Below are 13,032 nucleotides of genomic sequence, written 5' to 3' on the forward strand. Positions count from 1 at the left end.
TGGGTGGTGCTGTGGCTGCATGTGGTTGGAGGCTGCATGTGATTGTGAGATGATAGAGAGATGTGGGAGGTGAGAGGAGGGGGAAAAATGGAGTAGAGTCGGAATTGCGGGAGGCAGACAGACGGCAGGAGAGAGAGAGAGTGGAGGGGAGGGGGAGAAGAAAGAGTGGAGGCAGGTGGAGAGAGTAGGGGAGAGGAAATGGGGAGGCCAGGTTGGATTGGGAGGGACAGAGGGAGTTAAACCCAGCTCCTGAGCTCAGGGCACGGTGCCCTCCACTTCCCTGAGGACCAGGACTTGGAGCTGAGTCTGTCTCTCACCAGCTCAGTTTCTCCAACACAAAGACACACAACAACATCGGTCACTCTGCTGCTCGGCACGCTTTAATCAACATTTTTATTGGTTACAAATGGAAGTGATGGATACAGTCAGTGGGATGGTGCCTTTTCTCACCGGCCCCTGAGTTGTGAGAAACATTGAAATGTTTCCCTGTAACCCCCCTGTGGGAGAAGGATGGCCAAACCAGCGCTACTCGCAGTCTGTTACCATAGCGACAGGCTGCTCCATCGCTGAAACACTGAACTGAAATGAGAAAATCCCGGAAGGATTGATTAATGAGGGAATTTGATGGATGGATGGATCTGGGTGAAGGGATATTTCAGCACATTCTTCAGCTGCTGCCTGAACTTCGTCTGGGTCACGGCATAAATCGCGGTGTTTGTGCAGCAACTGAGGAGCTGCAGCATGAAGCCCAATTCCTGCACAAACAAATCTAGATACACAGAGTCATACCCAAAATCATACATCCTGGCCCATATAGAAAACAGCATTAACGTTGACCATAACAGGATGAAATTGGCCGAGATCACAAACAGTAAAATGATGGATTTTTTTCGGTTTCTCATTTCAGTGTCAGACTGAGCGTCCCCATCGGTGTGAGCGCGGAGTCTCCTGCGGGCTCTGCTGGTCACTACAATGTGTCTGACGGTGAGAACATTGAGCAGCAGAATCAGGAGAAATGGGACACACGGGGTTAGAATGTGGTGGAGGAACTCGATTATGATCCAGACACTGGAGAATCGAGCAGCGGCTGTTACATCACAAAACCAGGGGATGTTCCCCAGCATATACTGAGCCTTGAGCATAAAATACCAGGAAATGTTCTTTAAACAGCTCAGCACAGTCACTGCTCCCAGAACCACAGCCGCCGTTTTCTCACTGCAATATTTACTTTTCAGCTTCTGGCAACAAATGGCCACAAACCGATCAAAGGTGAAAGTGACGGTGAACCAGACAGAGCAGTCAGTGGCTGCATAAAGCAGGACAGCGTGGATATTACACACGGGAACGGAGACCCTCAGGAAATAAAACTGTTCCTGATAAACAATGGGAATGTGTCTCAGGATCAGGTCGAGGATAATGACCAGGAGATCCGCCGCTGCCATGGCCCCCAGGTAACGTCTGACACATGGAGACAATCCACAATCTTTATAAAGCAGGACGTAGATGGTCACTACGTTAACTGTGAGGAAGGAAAACAAACCCATTATCCATCAGCCTGGAGGCAAAGGGACCCATTTGATCGGGGACCCAGTGAGATTTCCAAATGTGTCCCTGTATTCAGAGATTTATTAAAATAACTGGAGCTGGAATAACAATTGGGAAGATCTGAATTACTGACAAAAATGTGACATAAACCACAAGAAACCCTCCCTCCCCAAACACACAGAGACACATCCATAAGGACAGATGGTTTCTAGAACATTCCCACACACTCGATCACTCGAGAGCAAACACAGGTCACTCCTTCCCAGTTCCTAATACGGAGGGTAGGAACGTTGCTGTCCTGAAGGATTCTGTCCCAGTTTCCTGAAGACACACAGAATTTGGGAATTCCTGTATTTTGCACTAAGTTGTGGTCGATCCTGTGTCGGGAAGAAATGTCAACGCAGGGAAACGTGTTCACCCCTTTAACTGCCTGAGGGGCCTTCGGAACAGTGTCTCCTTCTCCCTGGAACGGGATCTCTTCCCTCGGGATCTTATCGTTTGTTCAATTCACTGACATCCGGCCGTTCACAAACAATGTCAGGGACAGAACGTTCCGGGGAATGGCAGTTATAGAATGTCGGGGACAGAACGTTCCGGGGAATGGCAGTTATAGAATGTCAGGGACAGAACGTTCCGGGGAATGTCTTTTATAGAATGTCGGAGACAGAACATTCCGGGGAATGTCAGTTATAGAATGTCGGGGACAGAACTTTCCGGGGAATGTCAGTTATAGAATGTCGGGGATAGAACGTTCCGGGGAATGTCAGTTATAGAATGTCGGGGACAGAACGTTCCGGGGAATGGCAGTTATAGAATGTCAGGGCCAGAACGTTCCGGTGAATGTCAGTTATAGAATGTCAGAGACAGAACATTCCGGGGAATGTCAGTTATAGAATGTCGGGGACAGAACTTTCCGGGGAATGTCAGTTATAGAATGTCGGGGACAGAACGTTCCGGGGAATGTCAGTTATAGAATGTCGGGGACAGAACATTCCGGGGAATGTCAGTTATAGAATGTCGGGGACAGAACGTTCCGGGGAATGGCAGTTATAGAATGTCGGGGACAGAACGTTCCGGGGAATGTCAGTTATAGAATGTCAGGGACAGAACGTTCCGGGGAATGTCAGTTATAGAATGTTGGGGACGGAACGTTCCGGGGAACTCCTTGACCTGTCCATCACCTTTCTCCCCTACCCACCCCACCAACATGATGTACTGTGCCTGGGAACACTGTAACATTAATGGGATGAGAGACTGAGGGTCCAATCACAGGAATGGGAACTAAAGGTATTGCCAGATCAGCTGAAATGGTTAGAAAATCCACATTCTCAATCCACCTCACAGAACCAGCCCAGACACCATCAACCCAGAGGATATATCTGTTCAACGTGGAACACTGTGCAGACCAGGCCAGTGTACGGCTCAGTACAACCCAGCAATCTGTCCAGATTCATCCATTGCACTGGTCAATACAACGCAGCAATCTGTCCAGAGTGGAACACTGCGCAGATCAGATCAGGGCATTGGTCTATAAACCCAAACCATATATCTGTCCAGGGCAGTGAGCTGTGCAGATCACAGCAGTGCGTTATCTATAAAACTCAACCAGATAGTCTGACCAGCACAGCGACCTGCTCAGTGATCACCCGTGAATCTATAAGCCAGGAGCAGTTACCCTCCCACCATGTAGGACTGTGTACACCACCCCAGTACATTGATCTGTAACCAGGAGCAGTTACCCTCCCACCATGTAGGACTGTGTACACCACCCCAGTGCATTGATCTGTAACCAGGAGCAGTTACCCTCCCACCATGTAGGACTGTGTACCCCACCCCAGTGCATTGATCTGTAACCAGGAGCAGTTACCCTCCCACCATGTAGGACTGTGTACACCACCCCAGTGCATTGATCTGTAACCAGGAGCAGTTACCCTCCCACCATGTAGGACTGTGTACCCCACCCCAGTGCATTGATCTGTAACCAGGAGCAGTTACCCTCCCAGCATGTAGGACTGTGTACCCCACCCCAGTGCATTGATCTGTAACCAGGAGCAGTTACCCTCCCACCATGTAGGACTGTGTACACCACCCCAGTACATTGATCTGTAACCAGGAGCAGTTACCCTCCCAGCATGTAGGACTGAGTACACTACCCCAGTGCATTGATCTGTAACCAGGAGCAGTTACCCTCCCAGCATGTAGGACTGTGTACCCCACCCCAGTGCATTGATCTGTAACCAGGAGCAGTTACCCTCCCACCATGTAGGACTGTGTACACCACCCCAGTGCATTGATCTGTAACCAGGAGCAGTTACCCTCCCACCATGTAGGACTGTGTACACCACCCCAGTACATTGATCTGTAACCAGGAGCAGTTACCCTCCCAGCATGTAGGACTGTGTACCCCACCCCAGTGCATTGATCTGTAACCAGGAGCTGTTACCCTCCCAGCATGTAGGACTGTGTACCCCACCCCAGTGCATTGATCTATAACCAGGAGCAGTTACCCTCCCAGCATGTAGGACTGTGTACCCCACCCCAGTACATTGATCTGTAGCCAGGAGCAGTTACCCTCCCACCATGTAGAGCTGTGTACCCCACCCCAGTGCATTGATCTGTAACCAGGAGCAGTTACCCTCCCAGCATGTAGGACTGTGTACCCCACCCCAGTGCATTGATCTGTAACCAGGAGCTGTTACCCTCCCAGCATGTAGGACTGTGTACCCCACCCCAGTGCATTGATCTATAACCAGGAGCAGTTACCCTCCCAGCATGTAGGGCTGTGTACACCACCCCAGTGCATTGATCTGTAACCCAGGAGCAGTTACCCTCCCAGCATGGAAAGCTGTGTACATCGCCCAGTGCATTGCTCAGAAACACTGTGATAAATCACTGCCCAGCGTGGGGAAACTTGCAGCCCATGCTGGAAGTGACGGGATGGGTAGCTCCCATCCATTTCCATCTCCATCTCTCCATCGTGCCCTGACAAGGGGGTGCTATGGGTGTGAACATCACTGCCAGAGCGAGATGGCGGGCGAATCACTTTAAATCTCACCACATGCGATGCGTTTGGGGTATAGACAGAGAGGGGGAGACTGAGAGAAAGTGTCATGGAAGAATGTGTTCCCAGGTTTCAGAATGCTGAAGTGTAGACACTTCGATAACATCCTGTAACATTAGATTAGATTAGATTAGATTAGATTAGATTAGATTAGATTAGATTAGATTAGATTACTTACAGTGTGTAAACAGGCCCTTCGGCCCAACAAGTCCACACTGCCCCGCCGAAGCGCAACCCATCCATACCTAACACTACGGGCAATTTAGCGTGGCCAATTCACCTAACCTGCACATCTTTGGACTGTGGGAGGAAACCGGAGCACCCGGAGGAAACCCACGCAGACACGGGGAGAACGTGCAAACTCCACATGAGCCTGTCTTCCCAGGAAAGATGGGAAAAAGGGATATTGGTGTGAGGTCAGATGAGCGTTTGTTCTGCATCTTTGTAACTGGAATTAGTTTCAACCGAATCTATGACTCATTGGGCAGATTCTAACAATAATTTCTCTTTGTTTGATTTTCCTTGAGTGTGACAGAGGGATTGTCCAGACGAGGCTGAGCTAGTTTCCTGGTGCTATCGTATCGGACTCACCTCATTAACTACCCAGCCCACCCCATGGTGTCCCTCTCATTCAATACCAGCCCGATTCTCCCACCCATTATGGCCGAAGTAACTCACCATCGCCCGGATGCCCGTGGATATTCTCTGATCCCTGGCATTGGTGCCATCTTTAAAAGGCCATGGGCACATGTTTGACCTTTCTCCGTTTGGAGTTGCCCTGCACAGTTTACTCCGAGCATGGCAGGTATTGAGCAATTACACCACGGTTTGTCGACAGGGACACGGAGTTCCTGGTGGAGGGCCTAGTACAGAGGGGGCCATTCTCTTCCTAGAGTGGGGGGCACACCACCAGACCCACCGAGCTTGGTCTGAGCTCCCCACCCAGCTCAGTGCACTATCTGCGGTCTGAGGAAATGTCCAGCAATGCAGGACAAGCATCAATAACCTTCCCTGCTCTATCAGGATAAGGGTCACTGTATTCTCTCTGCTCCCTCACACTCACTTTATCCCTGTTATGCCACCAACCCTCGAACTAGGTTCCTGCTCCACCACTCTCACTGCTGCATGCAGCACCTTCTCTCTCTCTCTGTCTCCATCGACTTTACCCCCTGCATAGATACAACACTGTGGACTGACTCCCTTCGGACACCCCACCATACCTCCCCCAACCCCCACCTACACCAGCACTAACAGCAGGGCCTCCCACTCCCTCCCTACCTTCCTCCATTCCAAGAGAAACAGCCTGGAATAGCACGGGAAGGGCCAAGCCGGGCGGTGGAGTGCCCGATATCCATTCCCTCACTCCCCTCCCCCTGCCATGTGGGGAGGACCCTGGTACGAGCCGGAGAGGACCGGGATGCCTCGTGTGGAGATTCTGAAACATCCACGTCCCACTGACCGAGTAGGAGCAATGTTCAGTGAAGGGCAATTCTCACTTTAAACCCACTGGCAGCTCCGTTTCACCCGGCATAACTTAGAAGCCGTGGCCCTGATGCCATCTCCCTTTTGTGTCGAGCTGGTACAAATGGAAACCCCACGGTCTCGGTGGGCAGGAGGGTGGGCTCACAACACATCATCACCACCACCTCCCAGGAAGGGAGCACGGAGGCTTCCTCCCACATCTCCCCCTGTAACCAGCTCAGATACTGAAACTAATCTGTGATAGTTACTGCTCTCCCCACCTGTCCTGACATCTTCAACAATCTGTGCTCATATACACCCAGCGCTCTCTGCTCCTGTACCCCCTTTATAATGGCACAGTCTGTTTTAAACTGTCTTTCATTGTCTTTCCTCCCGAAGTGTATCACCTGACACTGCTCTGCACTGATCCCCATCTGCCTTACACCTGAACACGACACCAACGTGTCACTGTCCTGTTAGAGTTCCACACTCTCCTCCATAGACTTCAGAGTTCTTCCAGGTTCGGTGCCATCTACAAACATTGAGATTGTTATAGCGTCACAGTCCCCACGAAACAACTGAAATCCTGCCCCATACTCACGAGTGTGAGCAAGTGAAATACTGCTATAGTCCCACGGGCAGAGTCGAATAATGACATGCTGTCAATGGAGCAACAAAAGTCCTGACCCATACGAGACAGGGTAGATGAAATATTGACAATCCACAGAACAAGAGAAATCCGGATCGGTTCCACTTATCGATATTCATCAGGGTATAATGTGATGAAGTTGAAAGTGTGTCCTGTACCTTTAAGAGAGGGTGAATGCTGTTCTGAACTGAGAGCTTACAAGCACCTGTAATACGAGAGGATGGCAGACCCAGAAACAGTATATTACTACAGAGCTGGAGTTGGGTAATAAGCAGTTAAGAGGAAGAGGGTCCCAGAGTTGTGAACAGTTGATGTAAAATGTTCAATTTCAGAGTGAAAAAATAAATTGATGCTTTTATTTAAACAGTGGAATTTGGCAGATCTGTCACTCATATTTTAATATTTTACAAGGCAAATTGAGCATTTCTTTATGTGAAGTTTAAGTAACCAGATGAGTTTCACGCAATGCCCTAACCATTCCCGTGTGTGTATCTGTGTGTCTCTGTGTGGGGCAGGTCTGGCAGTCTCTGTGGTGCTTAAAGTGATGCAATGTCACCTTCTGCTGGCCTACATACGCCACTGCACAGGCATTGGCAGAGGGTGAAAACTAACAGGGATTCATTCAGAGAGGGGGAGGGAGAGGGCAGCTGCTCACAGCACCATCCAAACTGATGTCTTATAAATGGACTCTTCTAAATGTCCTTTAAATATTATCAGTGCCCCTGCTTTCACCACTTCCTCTGGAAGTTCATTCCACACACAAGCCAGATTCTGTCTAAAATAATTACCTCTCATGACTTTTGGAAATCTTTTTCCTCGCACCTTAAAATATCCCTCAGTTTTGAATTCTCAACTCTAGGGAAATGACATCAGCCCTTCAGCTTATCTGTGCCCCTCATTATTTTATAAACGTCTGTAAAATTACTCCTTAATCTCATCCTCTCCAGTGAAAAACGTCCCAGCCTACCCAATCTCTCTTTATAGCTCCATCTCTCCATTCCCAGCAACATTCAGGTTAATCTCTACTGAACCCTCTCCAGCTTAATAATATCAAGGTCAATAATATCAAAGTGAATCGCGAAGGTATTTTCTACGGGTGCGGGAGCACAATACTAGAAGACATAGGCTTAAGGAGAGAGGGGAGCATTTAAAAGTGACCTAAGGGGCAGCTTCTTCACCCAGAGGGTGGTGTGCCGATGGAATTAGCGGGCAGGATGACCAGACTAGACACAGTATTCCAGAAGGGGCCTTACCCATGTCCAATACAACCTCAACATAACGCCCCAATTCCAATACTCAAAGGTCTGACCTATGAAGCCAAGTGTGTTAAGCACCTTCTTAACCACACTATCTATATGAGATTCAAACTTTAAAGAATTAAACCTGACGGCCTAGGTCTCTGTATTACAACACTGCCAAAGATCCTACTTTTAATTTATAGGTCCTAATTTTCTTTGATTTACCAAATCCCAAACCTCACATTAATCCAAACTAAACTCCATCAGCCACCCCTCAGCCCAATGTGTGATATTACAACCACCTCACTCTCCCCCTTCAATTTTAAAATACCCATCCCTTTCCAGGAGGCCTGCACACTCCGGCCTTGATTTTCACAAAGACCCTGAGCTTGATTTGCCTTGTGTGATTAGAACATAGAACATAGAAGAATACAGCGCAGTACAGGCCCTTTGGCCCTCGATGTTGCGCTGATCCAAGCCCACCTAACCTATACTAACCCACTATCCTCCATATACCTATCCAATGCCCGCTTAAATGCCCATAAAGAGGGAGAGTCCACCACTGCTACTGGCAGGGCATTCCATGAACTTACGACTCGCTGAGTGAAGAACCTACCCCTAACTTCAGTCCTATATCTACCCCCCCCCCCCTTAATTTAAAGCTATGCCCCCTTGTAATACCCGACTCCATACGCGGGAAAAGGTTCACACTGTCAACCCTATCTAACCCCCTAATCATCTTGTACACCTCAATCAAGTCACCCCTAAACCTTCTTTTCTCTAATGAAAACAGCCCTAAGTGTCTCAGTCTTTCCTCATACGATCTTCCTTCCATACCAGGCAACATCCTGGTAAACCTCCTCTGCACCCGTTCCAGTGCCTCCACATCCTTCCTATAGTATGGTGACCAAAACTGCACACAATATTCCAGATGCGGCCGCACCAGAGTCTTATACAACTGCATCATGACCTCAGGACTCCGGAACTCAATTCCTCTACCAATAAAAGCCAGTACGCCATATGCCTTTCTCACCGCACTATTTACCTGGGTGGCAACTTTCAGAGATCTGTGTACATGGACACCAAGATCCCTCTGCTCATCCACACTACCAAGTATCCGACCATTAGCCCAGTACCCCATCTTTTTGTTATTCTTCCCAAAGTGAATAACCTCACACTTAGCTACATTGAATTCCATTTGCCACCTTTCTGCCCAGCTCTGCAGCTTCTCTATATCCTGCTGTATCCTGCCACATCCTTCCTCACTGTCAACAACTCCTCCGACTTTCGTATCATCCGCAAACTTGCTCACCCAACCTTCTAACCCCTCTTCCAGGTCATTTATAAAAATGACAAACAGCAATGGTCCCAAAACAGATCCTTGCGGAACACCGCTAGTGACGGCACTCCATGAAGAAACTTTGCCATCAACTACTACCCTCTGTCTTCTTCCATCCAGCCAATTCCTAATCCATACCCCCAACTCACCCTCAATGCCATATCTCCGTATTTTCTGCAGTAGCCTACCATGGGGAATCTTATCAAACGCCTTACTAAAATCCATATATACCACATCTACCACTTTCCCCTCATCAACCTCCTTCGTCACCTTTTCAAAGAATTCAATAAGGTTTGTGAGGCACGACCTGCCCTTCACAAAACCATGCTGACTATCCTTGATCACATTATTCCTATCCAGATGTGCATAAATCCTATCCCTTACAATTCTCTCTAAGACTTTGCCCACAACAGAAGTGAGACTCACCGGCCTATAGTTACTAGGGTTATCCCTACTCCCCTTTTTGAACAAGGGAACCACATTTACTATCCTCCAGTCTTCTGGCACTACTCCTGTAGACAAAGAGGACATAAAAATCAAGGCCAATGGCTCTGCAATCTCCTCCCTTGCTTCCCAGAGAATCCTAGGATAAATGTCATCAGGCCCAGGGGACTTATCTATTTTCACCTTTTCCAGGATTTCCAACACCTCTTCTCTACATACCTCAAAGCCATCCATTCTACTTATTTGTGACTCAGTATTCACATCGACGACAATGTCCTGTTCCTGAGTAAATACTGAAGAAAAGTATTCATTCAGTGTCTCCCCAATCTCTTCCGCCTCCATACGCAACTTCCCACTACTATCCTTGACTGGACCTATTCCTACCCTAGTCATTCTTTTATTCCTAACATACCTATAGAAAGCCTTAGGGTTTTCCCTAATCCTACCGACTAAGGACCTTTCACGTCCCCTCCTTGCTGCTCTTAGCTCTCTCTTCAGGTCCTTCCTGGCTACCCTATAACTCTCAATCGCCCCAATTGAACCTTCACGTCTCATCTTGAGATAGGCCGCCCTCTTCCATTTAACAAGGGATTCCAATTCCTTATTAAACCACGGCTCCCTCGCACGACCCTTTCCTCCCTGCCTGACAGGTACATAATTATCAAGGACACTCAATAGTTGCTCCTTGAACAAGCTCCACATATCATTTACACTCTTGCCTTGGAGTCTACTTTTCCAAGCCACACATCCTAAGTCATGCCTCACCGCATCATAATTTCCCTGACCCCAGCTATAACTCTTGCCCTGTAGTACACACTTATCCCTCTCCATCACGAGAGTAAAAATCACCGAATTATGGTCACTATCCCCAAAGTGCTCACCTACCTCTAATTCTAACACCTGGCCTGGTTCCTTACCCAGAACCAAATCCAGTATGGCCTCACCTCTTGTTGGCCTGTCTACATATTGTGTCAGGAAACTCTCCTGCACACATTGAACAAACACTGACCCATCTAACGAACTTGAGCTATAGCTTTCCCAATCAATATCAGGAAAGTTAAAGTCCCCCATAACAACCACCCTATTACTGTCACTCATCTCCTGAATCACCTTCCCTATCCTTTCTTCAATGATTCTCGGACTATTAGGAGGCCTGTAAAAGACTCCTAACAGGGTGACCTCACCTTTCCTATTCCTAACCTCAGCCCAAACTAACTCAGATGGCAAGTCCTCATCCATCGTCCTTTCCACCACTGTAATACTATCTTTGACAAGCATTGCCACACCTCCCCCTCTTTTACCCCCACCTCTGACCCTACTAAAACATTTAAATCCTGGAACCTGCAACAGCCAATCCTGTCCCTGTTCTAGCCATGTCTCCGTAATAGCCACAACATCGAAGTCCCAGGTACCAACCCACGCTGCAAGTTCACCTACCTTATTTCGTAAACTTCTTGCATTGAAGTATACACACTTCAAGCCACTTTCCTGTTTACAGGCACCCTCCTTGGAAATTGATGCCATGTTCCTAACCTCCCTACACTCCAGGCCCTGCACCCTGAAGCTACAATCTGGGTTCCCATGCCCCTGCAGAGTTAGTTTAACCCCCCCCCCCCAAGAGCACTAGCAAACCTCCCCCCAAGGATACTGGTGCCCCTCAGGTTCAGGTGTAGACCATCCTGTTTATAGAGGTCCCACCTTCCCCAGAAAGAACCCCAGTTATCCAAAAACCGGAATCCCTCCTCCTGCACCATCCCTGTAGCCACGCATTTAAGTGTTCTCTTTCCCTATTCCTCGAATCTCTATCACGTGGCACGGGTAACAAACCAGAGACAACAACTCTGTTCGTTCTAACTCTGAGCTTCCAACCTAGCTCCCTGAAAGCCTGTCTAACATCCTATGTCGTTGGTGCCAATATGGACCACGACTTCGGGCTGCTCCCGCTCCCCCTCCAGGACCCGGAAAACACGATCAGAGACATCACGTACCCTTGCACCTGGGAGGCAACATACCAAACGTGAGTCTCTCTCGTTCCCACAAAACCGCCTATCTGTGCCCCGAACTATCGAGTCCCCAATTACTACTGCTCTGCTCTTCTTCACCCTTCCCTTCTGAGTAACGGGGACAGGCTCCGTGCCAGAGACCTGAGCCCCGTTACTTACTCCTGGTAAGTCATCCCCCCCACAAGTATCCAAAACGGTATACTTGTTCTTGAGGGGAACGGCCGCAGGGGGTCCCTGCACTGGCTGCTTCCTCCCAGTCCCCCTCACTGTCACCCATCTATCTGCCATCTTTGGAGTTACTACTTCCCTATAACTCTGATCTATGACCCCCTCTGCCTCCCGAATGATCCGAAGTTCATCCAACTCCAGCTCCAGTTCCCTAACACGGTCTTGGAGGAGCTGGAGATGGGTGCACTTCCTGCAAGTGTAATCGGCAGGGACGTCGATGGCATCCCTCACCATTAGGGGGAGGAGGGACAGATTGCAGACACAGTAGGTGAGAAGGAGAGGCTGGACAGTCATCATCACCGGCCTGATATCATTTCATGGTTTTAGGAAGAGGGTAGTCGCACGTTAGAGGTGGGTAATACTGATCGGTGTTGTGGGACCAGAAATTAAGCTCTTCATTGATCTCTGGTGTTTAGTAATAAATATCCATTTGAGACCCTTCATTGGGCAGAGTGTGTCTGCAGGATTTCTTTCCCTAATATTGCAGACTACAGATAATAGCGATTAAAGTTGTTCACAGTTAATTTCGATAGTGTAGCACGTACACTCAATATCCTACAGTTGAGACAAATATCCTGCATTTGTTTAACAATACAAAGTGTTTTTTGTAGTTCAGTAATGGTAACCTGATTATAATAAATCCACACCGAGCAGAAAGCGGGCACTCAAATATGACCCAAAATTTGGGTATGGTAGTGTAGTGGGTAGTGTCCCTGCCTCTGAGCCAGAACTCTGGATTGATTCCAATTCCTGAACTTGTGTGGTAGTGTTCCTAGCTCTGGACTAGAAGGACTGGATTCAAGTCCTGCCTGTTGCAGAGGTATGTCACAGCATGTCAGAACAGGCTGATGTACAAACACACAGGAGAATAATGTTACAGCTTTGTGGGTATTGCTGAGTGATACCAGTGCCCCTACTTCCGGGCACAAAGGTCTAGGTGTAAATCCCACAGAAGTGTCTCAGGATATATCTGAACAAACTGATTAAAATGCATTTAAAATTGTGACTTGCTGGAGAAGGAAGAGGTGTCAGTATTGAATTTCAGAATTTAGGCCCAGGTTGAC

The 13,032-nt window shown here is 48.4% G+C and overlaps 1 protein-coding gene across 1 annotated transcript in view; it reads right to left on the bottom strand.

The window, feature by feature from the left end:
* Positions 1 to 608: 608 nt before the first annotated feature.
* Positions 609 to 13,032, bottom strand: part of LOC148147147 (putative G protein-coupled receptor 139) — a 169,751-nt gene continuing 157,327 nt past the window's right edge. Inside the window, exon 2 of the mRNA XM_087996855.1 lies at positions 609 to 1,519. Coding sequence (XP_087852981.1) covers positions 609 to 1,519 — 911 coding nt within the window. The remainder of the gene's footprint in view (positions 1,520 to 13,032) is intronic.

The sequence above is a fragment of the Chiloscyllium plagiosum genome, unplaced genomic scaffold (assembly GCF_037043375.1).
Source record: "Chiloscyllium plagiosum isolate Xiang-an unplaced genomic scaffold, Cpla_swu_hap1 HiC_scaffold_18, whole genome shotgun sequence".
NCBI classification, from domain to species: Eukaryota; Metazoa; Chordata; class Chondrichthyes; order Orectolobiformes; family Hemiscylliidae; genus Chiloscyllium; species Chiloscyllium plagiosum.